The sequence below is a fragment of the Petromyzon marinus genome, chromosome 28, assembly GCF_048934315.1.
Source record: "Petromyzon marinus isolate PM22_M1 ecotype Great Lakes invasive population chromosome 28, UKy_Petmar_22M1.pri1.0, whole genome shotgun sequence".
Lineage (NCBI taxonomy): Eukaryota > Metazoa > Chordata > Hyperoartia > Petromyzontiformes > Petromyzontidae > Petromyzon > Petromyzon marinus.
Window position 1 is genome coordinate 809,178 of NC_133694.1, and position 22,531 is coordinate 831,708.

General features: G+C 57.6%; 1 protein-coding gene across 4 annotated transcripts in view; it reads right to left on the reverse strand.

Annotated features, from left to right (window-relative positions):
• PAX7 (paired box 7) overlaps positions 1-22,531 on the reverse strand; it is a 116,796-nt gene that overhangs the window by 27,049 nt on the left and 67,216 nt on the right. For 3 of the 4 annotated variants that reach the window (XM_032962047.2, XM_032962045.2, XM_032962048.2), the window contains exons 5-7: positions 17,105-17,307; positions 8,709-8,874; positions 7,382-7,584 (exon numbers count right to left, since the gene is read on the reverse strand). In XM_032962047.2, coding sequence (XP_032817938.1) covers positions 7,382-7,584; positions 8,709-8,874; positions 17,105-17,307 — 572 coding nt within the window. The remainder of the gene's footprint in view (positions 1-7,381; positions 7,585-8,708; positions 8,875-17,104; positions 17,308-22,531) is intronic. The other variant, XM_032962046.2, reaches the window with a different exon arrangement.

Consider the following 22,531-nt stretch of genomic DNA (forward strand, 5'->3'; position numbering starts at 1 on the left):
TCACGCACGCACGGTCACACACGCGCAGCGAGGGGGTAGGACCGCGTGCGGGGCCGTCACGGCAGAATTTACGCCAAGAAAATAAAAAATAAGAAATTGAGCGCACGCGGGCGAGCGAGCGAGGGAGCGAGCGAGCGCGATGGAGCCCAACGACGTTCGCAGATGTACGCCCGTGGGAGCGCGGGTGCGGCGCTTCCACCCAACGGCAGATTCCCACACGAGCCATCGCCGCCGCCGCCGCCACGCAGATGCGCGCGGAGCCTTTAAGGGGCCCCCCGGGAGGGTCGGGGTTCTCAAAACACTGGGCGGATGAAAGGAGCGAGGAAGAGCCGCAGCCCGCACGGAAACGTCGGCCGGCCCAGAGCACGCGGCGCGTAAACGAGCCGCTGGGAGCCACCACACTCGGGGCTTCGTGTACAAGTCGCACTACCAACTAAAGTTATACATAACAAAGCAGCGCGTCTATCATTTGCCGTTTGATGACGCTGCCATGTTCACCATCTACCTTACCCAGCCCACCGCCTCTGTACTGCCGATCGACTCACTGTGCTGTCACGAGCGGTGGGGTAAAGTGTGGGTGCTCCCACCTCTTCCAAGACGCCTGGCCAGCGTGTTAGAGTAGGCCACATGCTCTCTCGAGGAGGCGCTCTGAAGTTCCCTCTATTGGAGGCCCTTCCACCAGAGGTGAGGTGAGCGAGCAATTGCGGGGCTGCGCCTTTACCCTCTCACAAACGTAGAGGTGGCGCAGCGGTCCGCTCACCGCGCCGCCGATGTGGCTACCACAGTGGTATTCCCGGCCACGGCTAACATCGGTGGCGAGCGACACAGCCGAACCGATCCCGGGGGCGGCGCGCTCACCGATCTCGCGCTGACCGGCGTGGCGAGATCGACGCGGTGTGCGGGGAGGCGAAAGTTGTTGTTGTTGAAGGGCATTGATCTGTGGGTAATGAGGCCGTTCCGTCAGTCGCGAGCTTGGCGTTCCGGCCCAGGTGGCAGCGGGAGGGAATGTGAGGAATCCCCAGCTGGCTGACGCGTTGATCGTTGGTCAGGTCAAAGGTTAAGTGACTCCCCGCTCAAACAAGCGCCGCGGGGTAGGGGCGAGTGGTGCTCATCTCTCCCGGTGGCCTTGAGACGGTGATGGAGATTCCACATTCTTATGGCAGGGGGCTAGTCCCTTCATGGGACAACCACTGGTGGTGAGATATTCTGTATATGTAAATTAACTAATATCTTTTAATATGAACTAAGAGATTGATACATGATCTATTCACATATAAATGAACTAACATATCTTGTAATATGCATAATAGAGGGTTTTTTGGGTTTAGATCGCGTAAATATATGTCGTTAAAACCCGCCACCACCCGACAGCCAACTAGTAAGGGTTGTCACGTAAACAGACCATGCCAATTCGTCTCTAGTACAGCACACCGGTGTGTTGGAGAGCAAAGCCACAACATTTACAAACTGAGTACGACGTTTCGCCAGCAATTACAACTAGCTTCATCAGGCGACAGCCAGATTTGTGGAGAAGTCCTCCTGTTTCGTTCCTTAAATAGAGGCGTCGATGTGGTGGCCACGCTTCTGCGCTCTTGCACAATAATGGGGGTGGGGGGTCGGCGGGATTACTGAGGCAACGTACATTATGCATGCGCATTATGCTAACCCTTTGAACTTGTCCTACTGGCAAATTATCACGTTCTGTTTACGTGACAACCCTTACTAGTTGGCCGTGTCGGGTGGTGGCGGGTTTTAATGACAAATTTATGTATTTACGCGATCTAACCCAAAAACCTCTATAATGGATGATATTGGTCGCGAAAGCTTACGTGTTAGACATATATTAATTAATAGATATCCATATATGTACCGTGTATATATGCACGACTGGTGGTGCGCGAGGCAGTGGGAAGCGGTGCGCTACGATGTGGAGTCGCTTCGCTGTTGTCGAGCGCTTCCTTGGTGCGGGGCGAGCTGCTGGGAGAGCGAGCGGTGCGGGCATCGTGCCCGCACCGGGCGCTGTCGGACCACGCGGTTACGGCTTCGGGGTCAAAACGGCAACGCGTCCATGGGAACGTCCTCGTCGCTGGGAACGTTCTCGTCGCTGGGGAGGTCCTCGTCGCTGGGAACGTCCTCGTCGCTGGGAACGTCCTCGTCGCTGGGAACGTCCTCGTCGCTGGGAACGTCCTCGTCGCTAGGAACGTCCTCGTCGCTGGGAACGTCCTCGTCGCTAAGAACGTCCTCGTCGCTAGGAACGTCCTCGTCGCTAGGAACGTTCTCGTCGCTAGGAACGTCCTCGTCGCTGGGAACGTCCTCGTCGCTGGGAACGTCCTCGTCGCTAGGAACGTCCTCGTCGCTGGGAACGTCCTCGTCGCTGGGAACGTCCTCGTCGCTGGGAACGTCCTCGTCGCTGGGAACGTCCTCGTCGCTGGGAACGTCCTCGTCGCTGGGAACGTCCTCGTCGCTGGGGAGGTCCTCGTCGCTGGGGAGGTCCTCGCCGCTGGGAACGTCCTCGTCGCTGGGAACGTCCTCGTCGCTGGGAACGTCCTCGTCGCTGGGAACGTCCTCGTCGCTGGGAACGTCCTCGTCGCTGGGGAGGTCCTCGTCGCTGGGAACGTCCTCGTCGCTGGGAACGTCCTCGTCGCTGGGAACGTCCTCGTCGCTGGGGAGGTCCTCGTCGCTGGGGAGGTCCTCGTCGCTGGGAACGTCCTCGTCGCTGGGAACGTCCTCGTCGCTGGGAACGTCCTCGTCGCTGGGAACGTCCTCGTCGCTGGGAACGTCCTCGTCGCTGGGAACGTCCTCGTCGCTGGGAACGTCCTCGTCGCTAAGAACGTCCTCGTCGCTAGGAACGTTCTCGTCGCTAGGAACGTCCTCGTCGCTAGGAACGTCCTCGTCGCTGGGAACGTCCTCGTCGCTGGGAACGTCCTCGTCGCTGGGAACGTCCTCGTCGCTGGGAACGTCCTCGTCGCTGGGAACGTCCTCGTCGCTGGGAACGTCCTCGTCGCTGGGAACGTCCTCGTCGCTGGGAACGTCCTCGTCGCTGGGAACGTCCTCGTCGCTGGGAACGTCCTCGTCGCTGGGAACGTCCTCGTCGCTGGGGAGGTCCTCGTCGCTGGGAACATCCTCGTCGTTCGGAACGTCCTCATTGCGCTGGGAACGTCCTCGTCGCTGGGAACGTCCTCGTCGGCCCTGTCGCCCGTGCACCCCTCCCTGCCGGCAGAAGGCTCTCGATCGCGGACGACGGCAGAGAAGCCGGGCAAGGGGACTTTGTTTTTTCGCGTCGGCAGCCCCAAACTCGCTGCCCGTCGCTCACAGCCCCTCGTGACTGCGCCCCGGGTGAGGCGGGGGAGGGGGGGGGGCTCTGCGGTTTCCCGAACGCCCAGCGCCGCTACGGCCTCTCGATGAGTCACAAAAATTGCGGTTCCAGCAAATTCCAGCGCGCAGCAACGACGCTGCGGGCGGAGCGCGGAGCTCACCGCACAGCGGCCGCTTTGTTCCCAGAGAGATAAACTCGCGCTTCGTACCCCCCGTCACGCCGTCTTCCTTCAGGGTTATTTTTTATTATCGTCGGAGGAGGGGGGGGGGAGACACGGCGCAACGGTCGGCGCGCCGTGCAATGAACGCGGCGACGAGAGTTCGACCCGGAGATGTGGCGAGTGTCGGTGACGAGTGATGTTCTGTGCCTCCTCTATCGTCGACCTCCACTGACCGGTGTGGTGAAGCATGGTCAAACGATTCCCACTGACCGGTGTGGTGAAGCATGGTCAAACGACTCCCACTGACCGGTGTGGTGAAGCATGGTCAAACGACTCCCAGGGTGTGGTGAAGCATGGTTAAACGACTCCCACTGACCGGTGTGGTGAAGCATGGTCAAACGACTCCCACTGACCGGTGTGGTGAAGCATGGTCAAGCGACTCCCACTGACCGGTGTGGTGAAGCATGGTCAAACGACTCCCACTGACCGGTGTGGTGAAGCATGGTCAAACGACTCCCACTGACCGGTGTGGTGAAGCATGGTCAAACAACTCCCAGGGTGTGGTGAAGCATGGTCAAACGACTCCCACTGACCGATGTGGTGAAGCATGGTCAAACGACTCCCACTGACCGGTGCGGTGAAGCATGGTTAAACGACTCCCAGGGTGTGGTGAAGCATGGTCAAACGACTCCCACTGACCGGTGTGGTGAAGCATGGTTAAACGACTCCCAGGGTGTGGTGAAGCATGGTCAAACGACTCCCACTGACCGGTGCGGTGAAGCATGGTTAAACGACTCCCAGGGTGTGGTGAAGCATGGTCAAACGACTCCCACTGACCGGTGTGGTGAAGCATGGTTAAACGACTCCCACTGACCGGTGTGGTGAAGCATGGTTAAACGACTCCCACTGACCGGTGTGGTGAAGCATGGTCAAACGACTCCCACTGACCGGTGCGGTGAAGCATGGTTAAACGACTCCCAGGGTGTGGTGAAGCATGGTTAAACGACTCCCACTGACCGGTGTGGTGAAGCATGGTCAAACGACTCCCACTAACCGGTGTGGTGAAGCATGGTCAAACGACTCCCACTGACCGGTGTGGTGAAGCATGGTTAAACGACTCCCAGGGTGTGGTGAAGCATGGTTAAACGACTCCCACTGACCGGTGTGGTGAAGCATGGTCAAACGACTCCCAGGGTGTGGTGAAGCATGGTTAAACCATTCCCACTGACCGGTGTGGTGAAGCATGGTTAAACGACTCCCAGGGTGTGGTGAAGCATGGTTAAACGACTCCCAGGGTGTGGTGAAGCATGGTTAAACGACTCCCACTGACCGGTGTGGTGAAGCATGGTCAAACGACTCCCAGGGTGTGGTGAAGCATGGTTAAACCACTCCCACTGACCGGTGTGGTGAAGCATGGTCAAACGACTCCCAGGGTGTGGTGAAGCATGGTTAAACGACTCCCAGGGTGTGGTGAAGCATGGTTAAACGACTCCCAGGGTGCGGTGAAGCATGGTTAAACGACTCCCAGGGTGCGGTGAAGCATGGTTAAACGACCCCCATGACACTGCTTGAGGAGGGGCCTTTATCCACCAATGGTTTGACAAGAGGCTGTAAAATATTACTATTCTTGTTTTTGTTATTATTCACATTTACATTGGTTATTTGTAACACAGTACAGACACTTGTTGAGCAGCAGGGCGCTGGACTCTGCCAAAACCGAGGGGTTGGGTGGGGAAGCGGGAGGGAGGGAGGGAGGGGGTGAGACGGACGGAGGCAGCGAGGAAGGAGAGGGAAAAAAAGGCGGAATAAAAAAAGTGCGAGAGAAACAATGAAACGAAAGCGTTTGGGTCATGTGGAATTTCACCGCAAAATTGGCGCTGAAAAGTTACACCAGAAAAACGTTCGCGAAATGCGCTTGAAGGGGGAGGCGGCGCTTTGCAATAAAACACCACGGGCGTGCAGAAGCGGCGAAAAATCGCAGACAAACGCGGCGCTGGAAATCATCTCCAGCGCTGTTTTATGCGCCATTGCAATCTTATTTTCTGCCTGTTAGCGGAGATCGTGTCGGGCCTTCCGAGTGCCAGGGCTGCGGCCTAATCGCTGTGTAATTGCTTGTAATTTACTTCTTACTCCGGATCGGCATCGGTTCTGCCGCAGGATTTAATGGCGGTTCACGGGATGAGGATAATTTGGGAGGGGGGGGAAGTAGTGGGTGGGAGGACGGGAAACGAGAGAAAGAGAAGCTCCTTTCAGCAGGTGGCGGCGGGGAGAGAGAGACGGTTTTAGCTGTCACTCACACACGCAATCCCTGCCAACCCGTCGCTAAAGACTTGCGTATGCAGCGCGGGGCGTGCGGGGGGGTGCGGAGGGGGGGTCGCAGGGCTCCGGGAAGCCCCGGCGGAGAACGCGATTTGGAATGCTTAACACTATTTGGCGCTACCTGGGCGCGCGAGGTTTAGCTAATCACCGCTAAGCTAAAATTTAAACACAAGCCGCCGCCGTGCCACGCCGCCTTTCACAAAGGCCGCCCTTTATTGTGGGCGGCGCGTCGTGCTGGGGAGGGCCAGTCGCAGGGCGACCGTCGCGACGGCGGGGCACCGTAATTGCCGTCGCGCCGTCGCGAACGAGGTCGCTGTCGGGTTTGTTCGGCGGTCGGGGCGGAGCGATGGCGCCGTGGTTCCATTCCTGGCCACGGCTAAGAGCAGTGGAGAATGAGATCTGAACTGGTCCTGGGCCCTCCCATCGCTTCGCCCAGCCGTGCTGACCCTGCGTGGCGAAGTATGGTCTAACAACTCTCATGACCGGCACGGAGTGGTGAGGTTCCAGCAGAGGCGTGAAGTCACTCACTTCCTGCATTGTGCTCCACGGTCACCCCATCACCACGCCACCCCCCCACACACGCAGAGTTTTTGTCAACAATGAAAATGCATTTGATTCGGTGTAAATTGGCACATACTCCCAAGCTCTCACAGAGCAAGGCCTTCATAGAACATAGAGAAGTGATCAAAATAATTCGTCAAGATGGAACAGCTCCACTGAGATTTCACAGAGGAAGTAAAAGCACACAAAGCGGAAGCGGAGTAAGGCAAGGAGTATTGCTCTCACCACGGCTATATCTCAGTGATAAGATACACATAGACTCATAGAGTGACCCACAGACTGACCTATAGACTCACAGAGTGACCCATACTCATAGAGTAACCCACAGACTCACATAGTGACTCACAGATTCACAGAGTCACCCACAGACCCACAGAGTCACCCATAGACTCACATAGTGACCTACAGACTCACAGAGTAACCCACAGATTCACAGAGTGACCCATAGACTCACAGAGTGACCCACAGACTCACTGAATGACCCATAAGCTTGCACGGAGACATCTGTCCTGACAGTATCTCAGCAACTGATCTTAGGCCTTCTATTCCCTTGGTCGCCAGACTCGCGGAGGCCACACCCACTTAGTGCAGCTGCCGCGTTCTCTGCTGGGCTTCAGCGTTGCTTCTCCTACCTCGGAACGAAGTTCCAACATCCGACCCTGAAGCTCAAACACCAGCAGCAACTTCTCTTCGAGCTGCACGGTTGGAGTGCGGCCCTCTGGTCCACACCGTTTTCTCTACGCGCACGCTCCGCTCTCTTCTTCTCTTCCAAGGTGGTTTCCACAGCCCATCAAAACACGCTCCCTGTTGAAGCGCTCAGCATCTTGACCTCCTCGCAGCCCCCTGCATAAAGGACATTGCCCGCCCCTGTCTACACAAAACCCTCCGTCACCTCCACCATCTTCCTGCCGGCACCGCCGATCGGTCCGCAGGAGCCCCGTTTCTAACTTCCGTGACCTTAAACCTGCAGACCGCGACCCCGCGCCCCCTCGACCCAGCGCGCCCGCGACCCCGCGCCACCTCACCTGCGGGGAGAGGCCGTTGGCCATGGGCGCCATGTGGTTGGACGGCGCTGACGCGGCCGACATGAAGCTGTCCGAGTAGAAGCCGGAGCGGTTCGAGGAGAGGCCGTAGGCTCCGGCGCCGTCCCCGCCGGCCAGGCCACCACCCTGGTGCATGGAGGAGGGCGGAAGGGGCTGCGGTCTGTGTACCGTCGTGCCCGTGTCCACTGTGGGAGGACGACCATGTGGGGGAGGAGGAGAGAGGGTGTTTTTAAACGGGGTCGGCGAGCCAAGGCCCACAGGCCCGATGCATCAGGTGTAGAGTTGCCGCGGTCTGGGAACGTTTTGTTGAAAGTTTAAATTGTGACTTTACATTTGAGTCAGATAAAACTCAAATTGGTTTGCCAAAAGATTGACCAACGAGGTATTTATGTGAATACCAATATTGCGCGCTGAGAGTGTGCATTGCGCGATGGCCTAACGTGCGCACGACGATCAACATCGGAGATGCACGGAGAGGAACGTTGACATGGGGTCCCTGCCCAGGGTTCATGGCCTAACAAACTCCGTCTCTCCTCTCCAGTGCAGATGGCTGAGATTGGTGAACGTTTAAACTTGGCCTAAAAACACCCAAACGACTCCGAGTCACAATTCTAAACCCAAATCTCTAAAATGTTACAATTAAACCCCCACCGACCCTCACCGACCCCTTCCGCTGACCCCCCCCCCATCCCCCACAGGGATGCTTGCCTTCAATAAATTACAATCAGCGCAAAAACACACCAGACAATGGCGTTTACTGTACCGCGCTCAGCGCGCTAATGAATTAATTCCCACACACGCCAGCGCGTCACACACTCACTCGCGTGCGCTAGCACAATGACGCACACCTGCAAGGCGCCCTCCGATGGAACCCTGCGCGGATTCTTTGCCGATTGCGTAAGTCGATTCATTTAGCTCCCGGGTGCCGCCGGATCGTCTCCAGCGGTCAGCACGCTCACGCGCCGCCGCTGACACAGAGGCCGTCCGCTGCCGTGGGGTGGCCTAAGCGGAGTGCGGCGGCGGTCTGTTCTAGAACGGACACTCGGGGTCCCGTGATGCCGAGGGAGGCAATGGCTGCCGTGCCTGGCCCCGGAGCGAGCTCAGCTGACGAGGGACCCCACGATTTCAAGTGTGGGCAAAGGGCATGGCTGGATGGAGTCGGGTGGATTGTTGCCTCGCGAGACCGCGAGCGATGGCGAGGGCTCAGGGAGACCTCCGCCCAGAAGTGGATTGATCGCGGCCGCTGCTGACAATGACGATGATGATGACCGTGACGACGACGATGACCGCGCAGCGGCGAGCGCCTCACCTTGCGGGATGCCGGAGCCCGGGTAGGGCCCCTCGGGCAGCTGGTACGGCGGCAGGCCCGGCATGCTGGCCGGGGGGAAGCCGCCCGGGATGAGGTGGTTGAACGCCGCCAGTTGGTTGGCCCCGGCCTGCTTCCTCCAGCGGGCGCGCCGGTTGCTGAACCAGACCTGGGCGGGGGGTGCGGCCAGAGGGCAGTGCGAGTCAGGCGCCGCTGCCCGTCGCTCTCTCGCTCGCTCGCTCGCACGCTCGCTGCCCACAATCGTCCTTTGTCCATTAAACTAAAAATAATTGCTGCGTTTCCGCGGATGTGAACGTCGCTCGTTGCGCAGCGCGCCGCCCGCAGTCCCTTGTTGCCCGCCTGTGATTTATTGCCCAATTAGAGGAATTCGCGGCAGTTTATTTATTACTGGGTCAATGTTTCCCCAAATTATCGCTATTATTTTTTTTCACGTCCGCCTCAAAACAGCTGCAATTAGTGGAATTTGCGTTTCGCAATTTTTCGTTTTCTACCGCTCACGACGAACGCCCCCGGTCGCGCGCGGCGTCTCATCCGCCGCCACAGAGGCCGCTCGCTCTGCGACCGCTTCTCTCTCCGTGCCACTGGCGCCAGGAGGCTCCATGCAGCCGCGTGGCCACTAGGAGGAGGCATTGGACGGCGGCGCGCGAGGAGCCGGGCGGCACGGACGATGGCCGGGCTCGACGGCGCGGGAGAAGACGGCGAGATCCGCGTTTAAAAATAATAATAAGAAGAAGAATAATGAGAATAATCAGGCCGACAGCGGCGACGAAGCGTGGGGAAAGAACGACCGGAAGGAGGAGGAGGAGGACGACGCGGGGGGTGCGGTCGGTCGTTCCTGAGCGACTCGATCGGCGCTCGCCTGACGCCCGTGCGCAGCGCAAACAAATAAATAAATAAATAGCCGGCCGCCGTGACATCTCGACGGCGGCAGCGGTGATCGGCGATCGGGGGGCGCGGTTTCTCCGGAGTCGAAAGTGCAGGGCTCCTGCGGGAGCTGCCCCCCCGCGCCCCCCTCTGCCTGCGGGTCAGGCAGCCCGTGGCCCCGTGCCACTCTCCACAACGCTTTCATGTCGCTGCTTCACTTTGATTCGTGCGCCTTGGAAAGCGATTAGGGCCGCGCTGAGGCTGGGAGGCGCGGGGAGTTGTGTTACACGGGCGGCCACGCCCGGCCCCCTCAACTCCGGGCATCGCGATCGCCGCGATTACTTAAATTATTTATCCTTCCACGTACAACCCCCCTTGACGCACTCCCCACCACCACCACAAGCACCGATATCAGCACTGCGACCACCACTATCACTACCAGCACCACCACTGACATTACTACCATCACTATCATCACTCCCACAGCAACCCTGCCATCAACTCCACCCCGACAATCACCATCCCCACCATCACCACCATCACCACCGTCCCGTTTTTTTCTAAGTCACTGGGCACCGCCAACATTCTTTGTCGTGAGCTGCTGTGGTACCGCTCGCAATTCGCCCCGACGTGGCTAGAGAGGGCGAGCGAGCCGCTTGCTAACGCGACCGCGATTGGCCCCCGATGAATTGTCACAGCCCCGGGCCACGGGGCATTCACAGTCTCATCATGGGAGCGCCGCCACCACCCGTGGATCTCCAAATCCCATCGGCGGCGAGCGCGTGAAAGCGGCGAGCCGGCGGCAATGACTGCTAACATCACGGTGGAACTTGTGGGAGAGACGCTGGGAAGGAGAGACGGAGAGAGAGATGGAGATGGTGGCATGGAGAGATGGAGGGATGAAGATGGAGGGAAGGAGGAACAGAGGGATGCTGGGACGCTGATGCAGCTTAAGCCCACTCGGACGTCAACGAACGTTGTTTAATAGACCGGGCGAGCGACCCTGAGGTGCATCGTCTCCCACGCTGTGGAGGCCGGGTCGGGTGGAGCAGTCGGTGGAGCACACGGCTCGCAAGCGGAAGGTTTTGAGTTAATTTCCCAGGTGGGGTCGAACTTGCCTCTTTAGTCCTCTAGGGCCGATAAAGTGAGAACCATTTTGTGGGATGTGGACAGCGGTTGTCTCCTACGTGACACACCGCCGGCATAGGAATGTGGAACTTCCACAAGCGGCCGTGAAATTGTAACGGGGGCCACGGCCGCAACCGCTGCGACGGTGGTGCCGCAAAGCGCTCCTCTTGCGAGCGGCGCCAAGGGCACCGCTCCCGCACCCCGCCGAGGGCACCACAACGAATGCCCGGGGGGGGGGGGGGGGGGGGCCGAGAGAGAGCGCCGGCACGAGGGGACGCTCCGAGCCGACGGCGCAGGTGCGGTGCCGCGCCCGCTGCTCGTGCTGCGGCTGGAATTCTGGGAGCGATAATGATTTTCCCAGCGCGGATTGCACATCGCTTAGGCTCGCTCCGCGCTCACTCCCCACTCCCCCGCCCGCTCACGCGGTCTCTACTAATTCCCCGTCTGGGAGCAATTACCGCCCCCCCCCCCCCCCGCGTCTGCCACCCCCTCCCTCTCCCTCACCACCACCCCACACGGCTCCCGCTCGCCCCCTCGCCGCGCCGCCGCTCTCCACTTACTCGTCATTTGTCCGACACGATTGCGCCGCTGGCTGGGTGAGACGCGGAGTGCCGGCGGCGCCGACAGAGTTACGGAGGCGCGAAAGTCGAGCGCGGTCGGCCCGGACACCAGGGCCGCCGCCCGCGTCACCTGGCTCCTCCTCATTATCATCATGGCCTCCTTGCGCTCTCCCACTACTGCACTCAGTCGGCGGCGAGCACGTACCCCAGGGCATGCTGGGAGCGTGCACGCCGCTATCGGAGCCCTCGGGGGGCTCCCACCGCTCCGTGTTTGGGTTTGGAACCGATGATGCGTCTCCGCTCGGGGCCTGTTGTTTTATTGCTCTGGGTGGGAACCGTGAAAGTAATATTTTTGGCATTCACGATCCGCCGGGGGAGGGGGGGGTTGGCGGGTCACACAAAGATTTGTGGAAATCCCAAACCCGCTGAGCTGCGAGTCGGCAAGGAGATAGCAGTGCGGCAAGCGGGTTCGTGAACCCATCCGTGCGGACCATTGAGTGTCGCCCTCTCGTACGTCTCGTGGGGTTTCCTCCCTGTGCCAATTATTACAACAGTACCCGTTGACCCAGGAAAGCTCGCCGAGTCTCAAGACTCTTCTCCATGAGGGTCCTGCCAAGTTTCTGTAGGAGGGGGCGATGTTGTTGCTGCCGTGAGTGATCCCAATTGAGTGACTTGAAGGCAAATTCGCAGCATCGCAATGTTGGTCCAAGAACGTTGCATCATTTTTTTTTAGCTATGGCAGCAAATCCGAGAACCCAGAGGAAACCCAACGTAGAACCCGGGGAGAGAATACAAACTCCACACAGAGTCGGGAATCACACCAATGGCGTTTGTACTGCGAGGCGGGAGTGTCACCGCTGCGGTGCAGCCCTGCCGACCGATGAGACTGCACAACAGCTGAAGGGGCCTGGCAGAAGGAAGGAAGCGATGGCGACGTGCGCCAGTGTGGTTGGCACTGATGGCAGGGGCCGCGATGTTCTCTTGACCCTGAGATGGAACCAGAGTGGCCGGAGAAACTCCACGTGGGGGGGAGGGGTGGTGACACTCAACACTGCCACGTCCTCGCAGAACTCCACCTACAACACCTGGCAAGCCCCAGCGGTGGCGGTCACCCACCTTCGCTCTAGGCGGGCTCAAGCCCGCTGAGCTTGCGAGAACCGCGATGGGTGCGGGGGCATTCGGGGTGATTTGGCTGCAGGGGAATTAGGGGAGCGAAAAGGGGAAAATAAGGAATGGAAACAAATTTAATTTGATGTTGTTTAGTTCACCAGGTGAGAGTTCTTTCACTTTTTTTCCAGAAAGCAACCCGAGTCACAAAGGAGCGGTTATTATTTTTGAATTTAGCTGCGGGTAATTTTCACGTTTGAAATATGAGCCACGGACACCGGGCACACGGCAGCCTGCTCTTGAGAATTGCATCACGGGGTTCCCAAAACGGCCACGTTACAGCAGAGAGCACGTTCCGATCGATCGCCCACACCCCCGCTCCCCACCCCCCCGCGAAACAGACCAGGCACCCGTGGCTCGAGAAGAGATGATCGTGACGACGGCGATGGTTATTTTCACGACGACGATGAAGATGACGAAGGGTTATATTAACCGCTCGTCAAATTCATTGACACTGAACACTCGTGAAATGTGAAGCTGAGCTGGGGGGTGTGGGGAGGTGAAGGATGGAGATGGGTGGGGGGGGGGAGGCGGAGCTGTGAAAATGAGCCCAGGGTTTGATCTCGGCACGGTGAGGATTCCGCGTATCTTTCTGTCAGGAAAAAAAACCCAAGAGAGCGAAGACACTTGCAGAATTCTGCGCTCTGCATAAAGAGACCGAGTGCCGTGCGCCCGGGAAAGCCAAGGTAATCCAGCGGCATTACGGGCGAGCCGTGATGCCGGTGGCACGCGGCGGCGAGGAGGAGGAGGAGGTGGGGCGAGTGGGGGAGACGACACAATGTGTGGGGACGCACGCACGCACACGCGCACAAACACGCACGCAGACGTTCACACGCACGCGCACGCATGCAGATATGAATGCACAGGCATGCGCACATGCACACGCTCGCAATCGCACGTGCATACACGTGCAGGTACACACGCACATGCATGCAAAGGCATGCACCCGCGCGCGTGCGAGCACATGCATGCACGTGCTCACACGCGCGCCGGTAGACGTATGCGCACGTTCACGCGTACAGCCACAGACACGCGCGCACGTACAACAGTACACGCACACGCATTAGCACAGGCACGCGCACACACAAATGCTCGCATGCAAAAATGCTCCCGTGCGTACACGCGCACCTTTAACCAAATGCACCCACACGCGCGCACCGCCTCTCTCGCGCGTGTTCATTTTGCATTCCATTGAATGAAGTTTGTGCAAATGAACGTCCAGTGTGAGTGCTGATAACGCGGCTTAAAGCGAGAGAAGAAATGTGGAAATCGAGTGGGTGTCTGCGGAGAGGGAGCATTTCAAATGCCACTAATGCAGAATTCATTTTGCTTTCTGCTGCTTCTCCCTCTCCCCCGATCGCCCCCCAACCCCCTCCACATCGAAGCGTAATAATTAAAAGCCGTTAAAACTTTTAATTCCGCACACTTCACCCAAGTTTAAGAAATCTAAAGTACTGGAATAATATATATTTTTTTAAACCATTACAGCTCATTTGGTTAAATTGAAAGCGTGAGCAATGAGTAATGACCGTTAACTGCTCGTGTAAAGATGCAGGGGAAAATAAATATATAATGGCGGTGATCCACAGCGCCCGTCCGAGAGGGGGCATCTGGGAGAGGAGGCGAGTTGGGGGGAGAGGGGTAATGGGTGAGGTGGGGGGGAGTCAGGAGGCCTGTGGAGCGGGTGGCTTCACGACTCCCCAAATCAACAGATCCGACAGATGTTGGCGCGGCCGTATCAAAGCAGAGGCAGACACCTGCCAGAGCAGGGACGCCCCGGTCGAGTGTCCGGCAATCGGAGCCCAGGAAGCCGCCTTGACGGGCACCACGCGGCCCACGGGGGCGGCGGCTCGGGGCTCCGGGGACCCCGCGCACCGCCGTGATGTAATCGCATCTGAGCGAACATTTACCATCTCCCCCTCTCCTCCATCCTCACCGCCCCTCCGCCTCCGCCGCCCCGGCTCTGGGACCGTCGGCTCTGCCCGGCCACGGCCGCCGCCGCCGCTGCCGCCGGGGGGCTGCGGGCGGTTGCGCCGGTGAGCTCGCTCCGACGCGCGGGCCGTGAATGTTCGCCGTAACCACGGCGGCACCCCGCCGCCAGGGATATTGCTTCGGTAATAAATCTGAAGCTACATCAACCGCCGGGTGCAGCGTAACGCCGCCCCGCAGAGGGAATCGCCATTCTTTGAAGTGGAGGGGGGCTAACAAAAGAGGGAGCTCCGAGTGGAGGCCGCCCCCGCGCCCAGCAGCTCCGGCATCGGTGTGTGCCGGAAGGGCGAGACACGATCCCGAGTCTCGGCATCGGTACCGTCGTGATATTTGACACACGGCCGCTCATTGGTTCACACGCCGGTGCAATGATCGCTCCAAATGTATTTGATGTTTTTGTCGGCGAATTTGGCTCCGAATGGATTTTGAAAGCCATTTGTCCGAGCCAACCTTTGTCACGGGATTAATGTTAAATTCAATGTTGATGGCGCACCATATTCCCACGTCCTCTCTAACGCTGTTGTTCTTGCTTTGCTTTCAATTTGCTTCACTGTCGTGCTGTCATGTCACTGCTTTTGTTATTTTGGTAACCTGGGTCCCTATTGCAAAAGAGACTCCCCCCATCCCTGGCCTCCTGAGTTCTCTCACCTGCTTACGCAAAAAGTCAACGTGCAACTGGACACATCGCTGGCGCGACGACGCGAGCCCGCAGGCCGGCCACGCGCTAGCGGAGCGCGAGGCCGTCGCGTCACGGCGATGGGCGCGCGAGCGCTCACGCAGCCGCCCAGGCACCGCGTCCTGCAGGCGCTGCCCGGCGATGCTCTGTCAGCCGAGTTTGGTTCCAGGCCACGGCTCACGGCGGTGGCCTGGGATGTTAGAACCACACCGAGGCCACCCCTTCGCCAACCCGCACTGACCAGCGTGGGCCAATGTGAACTTCGTGTTTTATTATTAAATATATTTCTGTTTTTAAAGTGCTTTGCAGTGTCTCTACTCTTCTGTGTACGTGTACACACATGCTGCATATTACACACAGCGTGTTTTTTAATTGATTATTTATTAACTCGTTGCCCGGGTTTTGAATCCGTCCTGCGCGCAGCAAGCCCAGATCTCCAGCGCTGCAGATGTACTGCAATAGCTGTATTCCCTTGACGGGCTCTCGACAAGAGGTCGGATAAAGGCCAGAGACTGAACAAACCAAACCGTGGCTCCGCCACCTTCTCCTCCTCCTCCACCTCCCTGCTCCCACCAACCCCGCCGCGCCAACTTCTCTCCGAGTTGGCGCGAGAAACTTCCACGGAACGTCAGCGTCAGCAAAACAAATGGCAGAGGAGGAGCGGACGAGCAGCGAGCACACGCGGGGAGTCGGTGGGGACGGGCGGCGATCGCCGGGCCCCGGCGAGGCGAGCGAGCCGGCTAAGCCCGCGCTCCGCGGGGATCACGGGGACACGGCGAGGATTGCGCTTCGCGACCGCCAGAGCCCGCGGAATCATTTAGTCGCCGTGTTTAGTAAACGCTTGGGGCTTTTGCTCCCCCTCCCCAACCGCCCGTGTTTGTTTAGGCTGTGGACAAATCTCTTCACGCTCGCAAGGAGCCTCCCGTGCGTGGAGAAAAACAAAATGAATAATGCAGCGGGCGCAGCGACGGCGCACTCGCCTCCGACCATTGTCAGTCGATTAGCGCACGCGGGCACTCGCCGGGGCCCCCTCTCCGCCTCGCCACAGAAAGGGGGCTTTGTTTCGGGGGTCTCGGCCCTGGGGGCCCACGGGGATTTGGAACGTCACGGCCGCGGCGAGCGGGGCTCAGGTGGAGCAAAACGCTTCTGCCACAAACGATCCCGATCACGCGCGGGGGCCAACAGGTGGCAGCCATCACCACTCCACTCCTCCTCCCAGCCGCTAGCTGCGTGGCCGGGCCGAGAACTCTCCCTGCATCTCCTTCTCTCCCTGCATCTGTTCCTCCCTGCTTCTCTACATCTCTCTCCTCTCTCCATCCCTGTCATTCTCTCCCAATGTCACTCTCTCTCTCTCTCCCTCACACAAACCTCCGGTTTTATATTAAAAAAGCACTCGAGGAAACTCGACGTGGCGTGAGAAGGAGACGCAAACGGTTTGAGCGCAGCGACCACGAGACGGAGAGGCGCGGAGTGGGGGGGGGGGGAGTGGGGGGAGTGGGGGGGGTGGGGGAGTACCATGTGTTGAGTCACCTGACATCACCGCTGAAACATTTAAGATGCTGCATCTCACACTATGCTCTCTCACTTCTACCAGCCTTGTTTGCAATTTCTGAAGTGACCCAGTTATTTACAAAAAGGTAATTTTAAGCAGTTAACCGGACATTATAATTAGCTCCCTTTACTATAATGAATAGAATCCCAAAAAACATTATTTTACCCAACCAAAACTTTGTCCATTTCCATTCCTTAAAGAGCAAATTGGCTTAATAGACTTTGACTTGGTTAAATAAAGGTCATAAAATCAATCTTGGGTTTCACCTAAGGCTAGACCAGATGAGACTGTATGAGGCCTAGCCGGGCTAGACACAGCCTGACAGACAGGGCCTGGTGATGCCTAGCCAGGCTAGACACAGCCTGTGTGGATCTAGCAGGGCCAGACATGGCCTGACAGGCTCTGGCGGGTCGGGCAAGGCGCCGGCGAGGCCTCGGCTCACCTGCACGCGCGCCTCCGTGAGCTTGGTGCGCTGGGCGAGCTCCTCGCGCGTGTAGATGTCCGGGTAGTGCGTGCGCTCAAACGCCTTCTCCAGCTCCTCCAGCTGCTCTGCCGTGAAGGTGGTGCGCGAGCGGCGCTGCTTGCGCTTCAGCGGCAGGTCCGGCTCGGAGTCCACGTCCGAGCTGTCCTCCACCGTGCTGCCTGCTGAACACGCGGCACGGGCACGCACGGGCACCCACCGTCAACCACCGCTTGGGCAGCACGGCCAGCGTGAACGCTACGGCTGCCACCGCTTCCACCGGAAGACCAACACGGACATCAGCACTCGGCCAATTATAAAAGCTGTGCAGTGTCCTGTCGTAAAGTTCAACGCAGCGATACCGGTACCAGGCCTCGGTACAACTCAATATCCTGCTGCCACCCGAACACAGAAGCCAATTCCTAGAGGGGGTCACTGACCTACCAATGGCAACGCGAGTCACCACCTTGGAATTTAACAACTTAGGGACAAAGATCTCTCACACTTGCTTGATTCCGGGTCATACATCCTGGCGTATGAGACTTTGGTGGCAAAAGCGTCCGATCACATGAACTGGATATCCTCAACAAAGTTAACCTATACAAAACGATCACGTATATTAACATAGAAAGACAAAGATACCCCGTATAGCCTTAACAGACCATTGGGACAAGTGCTGCTCGGGAGCCCCTTTGAGGGCACACGAGGGGTGGGTGGTTCCCAATAAGAGGATGTGTAATTAACCTTTATAACTACAAAGTTGGACTTGTGTAAGTTGATTTATGTGGGCTGCTTGCTGCACAGTCCTGATCGTCACCGACTGCGAAGGGATGGAAGACGTCACATGTGGTGCATTTCAATAAAATTACGGATGAGATCATAATGTCCTCGCTGTTCACGAGCAGAAGACATTGCGTGTGGAACGTAACGTACATTTTTATTCGTTCTGATGACGATCCAAATTATAAAAAATAAAGTCAACTGGGAATCCAATATGGCTAAGTGTATACATTATGTAAAACAGCCAAGATATTTTAGGATAAAAATTGGAAATATTGTGAAAAACACTTTGGTAAATTAATAAAATATGATGCTAACTGTCATCGTTATCATCATCGTCATAAGTCATCGTCACTCTCGCGTGATTCACAAGTCGCAATGAACAGCATTTGAAGCGACGTGATGAGACAAATCCGCATTGAGATGATCGTCTCAAAGCCAACCTAACCACACGGAGCTCCGTTTGAGCACAAGAAAAAACAAATATTTACGACAGTCGATTATTTATAAAAATAGAAACAAGTCAAGTTTGAAACAACGCACAATAGGAATTCATTCAGAGGGACTCTGTTTGTAACTAGTGCAGGTCTACACAAATAATTTTGCCCTCAATGTTTTTTCGTTCGTTATCCAAACGAAAAAACATCTATATATACGCTATAAAAAAACATGCATAAAGAGCCCTTATCCTGGAGGCTCGCAATAAATGCACACGCAGCACAATTTCAAAATCGGCGAAGAAGTGTCTTTGTGTGCGAAGAATGGGAGCCGTCCACAGACACGTTTTAAATATTCACGAAATAATTTGCCACGCTTCGCATTAATTCAAGAGCAGCGTTCGCTCCGTTACTAATCCAGCCCATGAAACCCAACACGGCCATTCTGGTAAAATTAGTCGGCGGCTCCGGCGGCAGCGGTGGCAGCGGTGGCGCTGGAGCTCATGAAGCCGCCGCTTTGTGCGGATGCTGCACGTCGACGATGTGGACGAGGTGGACGAGGTGGAAAAAGGAGATAGAAAGCGTGGCCACGCTCGTTGCAGTTTCAAATCAACGCCTCCGCTGGCCCGAATCGCTCGGGTCTAAGTTTTGTTGTCACTGCGAAGCCGGCGCTTTCAAGCAGGCGCGGTAAATCCGGGCGATTCCCATGCCGGAATTACTGTCGCTGTTACGGCCACGCCGGAATCGGCCCGCGTGTAAAAGTGCTAAGCCGCCGCCGGGACCGCAACAAATCCGAGATTGGTACACGAGTGGCTCCCTAGGCCTCTTCCATCGCGCTCCCCAACAGGCGTGAGCTCACGAGACAAAGCCGGGCCCTGTCTCACCACTCGGGATTTTAACTCGCAAAATTAGACTCTGGGGCGAAAGCAGAGAGGCGGGCGGCGATGGGGAGGTTGTGGCATCGTTTGGTTGGGGAGAGGCGGTTGGCTATGGCAGGGTGGCACTGTGGCTGTGTTTGGGGAGAGGTGGTTGGCAATGTGAGGGTGGCATCGTGGGTTTGGTTGGGGAGAGGTGGTTGGCAATGTGAGGGTGGCATCGTGGGTTTGGTCGGGGAGAGGTGGTTGGCAATGTGAGGGTGGCATCGTGGGTTTGGTCGGGGAGAGGTGGTTGGCAATGTGAGGGTGGCATCGTGGGTTTGGTCAGGGAGAGGTGGTTGGCAATGTGAGGGTGGCATCGTGGGTTTGGTTGGAGAGAGGTGGTTGCTGGTTGGCAGTTGAGGACTTTGGGGAGATGAGAAGGGGATGAACGGGGGGGGGAGGGGGGGTGTGCTGCTGTTGCGCGTTTTGCCGCCCGCTTGCTGGCGGGCGCGCAGGCCCACGAGTGCTGGAGAGGCCTTGGAGTGCGAGGCGCAGCGCTGATTAGTGCAACATAAAAAAAAGCGCCGGGATTACATTTTTCTCAAAGTCAGCATCAAGGAGCCAGGCCAAGATAGGCCACTCGCAACCACTGGCCAGGAGCTTTAATTAAACAAGGAATTATGGGATTACGCCGTGTGCAGCATTAAGGCCACTCGAGCTGCTTGCCGGGTCCCGCGGGGGACGTTATTACGCGGAGATAGGCAAACCCGCGGCCTAGCGGGATTTCTGTCGATAACGCCGCGTGGTGATGCATTAATGCAACGTGATTTGTTTCATACTGCTTTTTTATTTCCTTCTTTTTGAGGGGGGGGGGCAGGACGGGTAGGTGGGGGGGGGGTTATTTATTTTCCTTTTCGGTTTCTGCACAACTCTCCTGCCTGCCCGCCCGCCACCCCCCCAGCCTCCCACCTATCACCTACCACCCCCCCACACATCTCTCATTCCAGTCGCTGTGTCTGCCCTCCCCCCCAGACAACGATATTTTTATTTATTTTTTGCTGCTGCTGCCAAACGCTGCTGTTCGTTACTCGGAGAGAGGCGGCTGCGGTGGGCCGCGCGGTAACGCGGCGTGACAGTCCCGAGCGTGGCAGCCCAAATCTCACCTCTCCAGGACTCACGGTGGAGCCGTGAGTAGAAAGGCAAGGAGCAGAGAGGGGGCGGGGGCCGGCGAGGGCGGCGGGGAGGGGGTGAGTAGGAGGATCATGAAGAGGAGGAAGGGGTGGGTGGCGGAGGCATTGGAATAAAGAGGTAGTGATGAGTTGAAGAGGGAGAGGCACCTCGCCTCATTCAGGGAAAAAACACGGAGTGCGAACCCGTAACCAAATATGTCGTGGGTCAACTCAACCAATCATCATTATTCCTCCAAGGTCAATAAAATGTGTATCACTTTGTGGGAAGCAAACTTCAGTTGTTAGAAAATAACAGATGTGCCTCTTGTCATAGCAATGTGGAATTTGCGCCGATGGTCCAGATAACGAGCAATGGAGCGACGCACAAAGGGCGCTCGCTCCCTCGCTCTCTACATCGTCGCGGGTTTAGCTGCCGGGACGAGACGCTGCGGACGGCGATCGGCCCGGCGAGGGCGGACGAAGACCGGCACGCGTTGCGCAGCGACGGCGGCGCCGGGGCCATCGCCGTCCGCCCGCCGCGTCGCCCGCCGGTGCCAAAAAACGCAGCACAGAGAGGGGGCGAGGCGGAGGGGGGGCCACGGAGGACGCACCTTCAGAGGGGACTGCGAGGGGGCTCGCAGAAGAAGGAGGAGAGATAAAAAGATTAGAGGAGACGATAAAAGAAGAGCGGCCAAGGCACAAACGCGAGCGCACAAAGGGAGAGAGAGTCTCTTTGTTTTTGGGCCGAAAGCAAAGTGTTTAAGCTGTGAAAAAGCCTTCTGACAGGTGACTAATGCTACCTCCATCCGTCACCGGGCCAACCGTTGCCAGTAGGAACAGCCTTTGAACTTTACGGCAGCTCAAAGAGGAAGGTCAAGGAAAGGAGCGAACGGGCATCAGTCACTGGTGTCCAAATAAGTGGCGACTCAAAAGCTGTTTAAGAAGCGCACAATGGAACCGAGGCTGCCGAGTGAATTTGGAGGGCGCGACGGCACTGCCGTTTGGTGCAAATTGCACAATAAGGATTTAATTTGTACCGATTTAAGCAACTTACATAGGGGATCGTTGAGCACCGGGTTCATGCGGGACCGGCGCCGCCGATGAGACACTGCAAGTCGAAACCGGGTCCAGAGTTTGCTTGTGTTGAATCAATGCTGCTGAATCTTGGCACTTCCAGAAGGCCGTTTGGCTTTAGTGTAAAAAACTAGCGTGTTTTTTTGTGTGTGTGTGCGAATATTCTGGACACCGACGCTGTTGGTTGATTAGTGAGGGGACAGCGAGGGCCAGGGCGGGGTTGACGGAATTCGACTCGACCCTGCCGGCAAGGGTTGTCGCGAGGGGGGGGGGGGCATCGCGTCGGCGGAGGGATTGTGGGTGCACGAGGGCGCAGCAGAGCGAACAGCGCACCGCTCGGCCATTCACGCAGAAAGCGAGATTCACAAACGTTGCATGGGGACAGGGCGGGCCCTCGGGAAAACCGAGAGGAACCGTTGGCGCGTTGTGGGGCGGGCCGCAAGTTTTAGAAGGAAAATAAAAGCTGCCAATAAAGTTAAAACCGCAGCGCAAAAAATCGGAGCGATCGGCACGCTCGGAGCAGCATGGGAGCGATCGAAACTGGAACTGAACGAGGATTATATAAAAAATGTTAAATATTGCGTTTCCCAAAATCGTGGTGCCGGGCCGCGCTGTGCCGACCGTGTTCGCACGACACGGCCGCTCCCCTAATTGTCTGTTTCCACACGTGGCCTCTCGTTGTGCTCGATTCTTTATTTATTTTAAAGGCACTATTTCAGCGGCCGCCGCTGCCATATGGAGGCATTGTGCGCGGTGGCACGGCGAGTTATCTCGCCATATAATGGACAGATAATTCAGAGGCCGCCCTTCCTGAGCACAGAAAATTCGTTCTGGCTCCGCCAAACAGAAGCGCGCGCAGAGCAAGCGGAGGCGGCCGTGGGGGTGAGAGTCGTGGGTGTGGTGGTGGTGATGTGGTGGTGGGAGGGGGGGGGGTATGGGGTGGGGGGTGGCAGCGAGCTGAGCAGCCGGGCTGCACCTTTTGTTTTGTGGGAGCGCCTGGCTGTGGATTACGGGCGACAGATGGAGGATTCATCACTTACATCCACCGCACGCACCAACATCCCCACACCCTCCCATCGCCACTCCACTCCG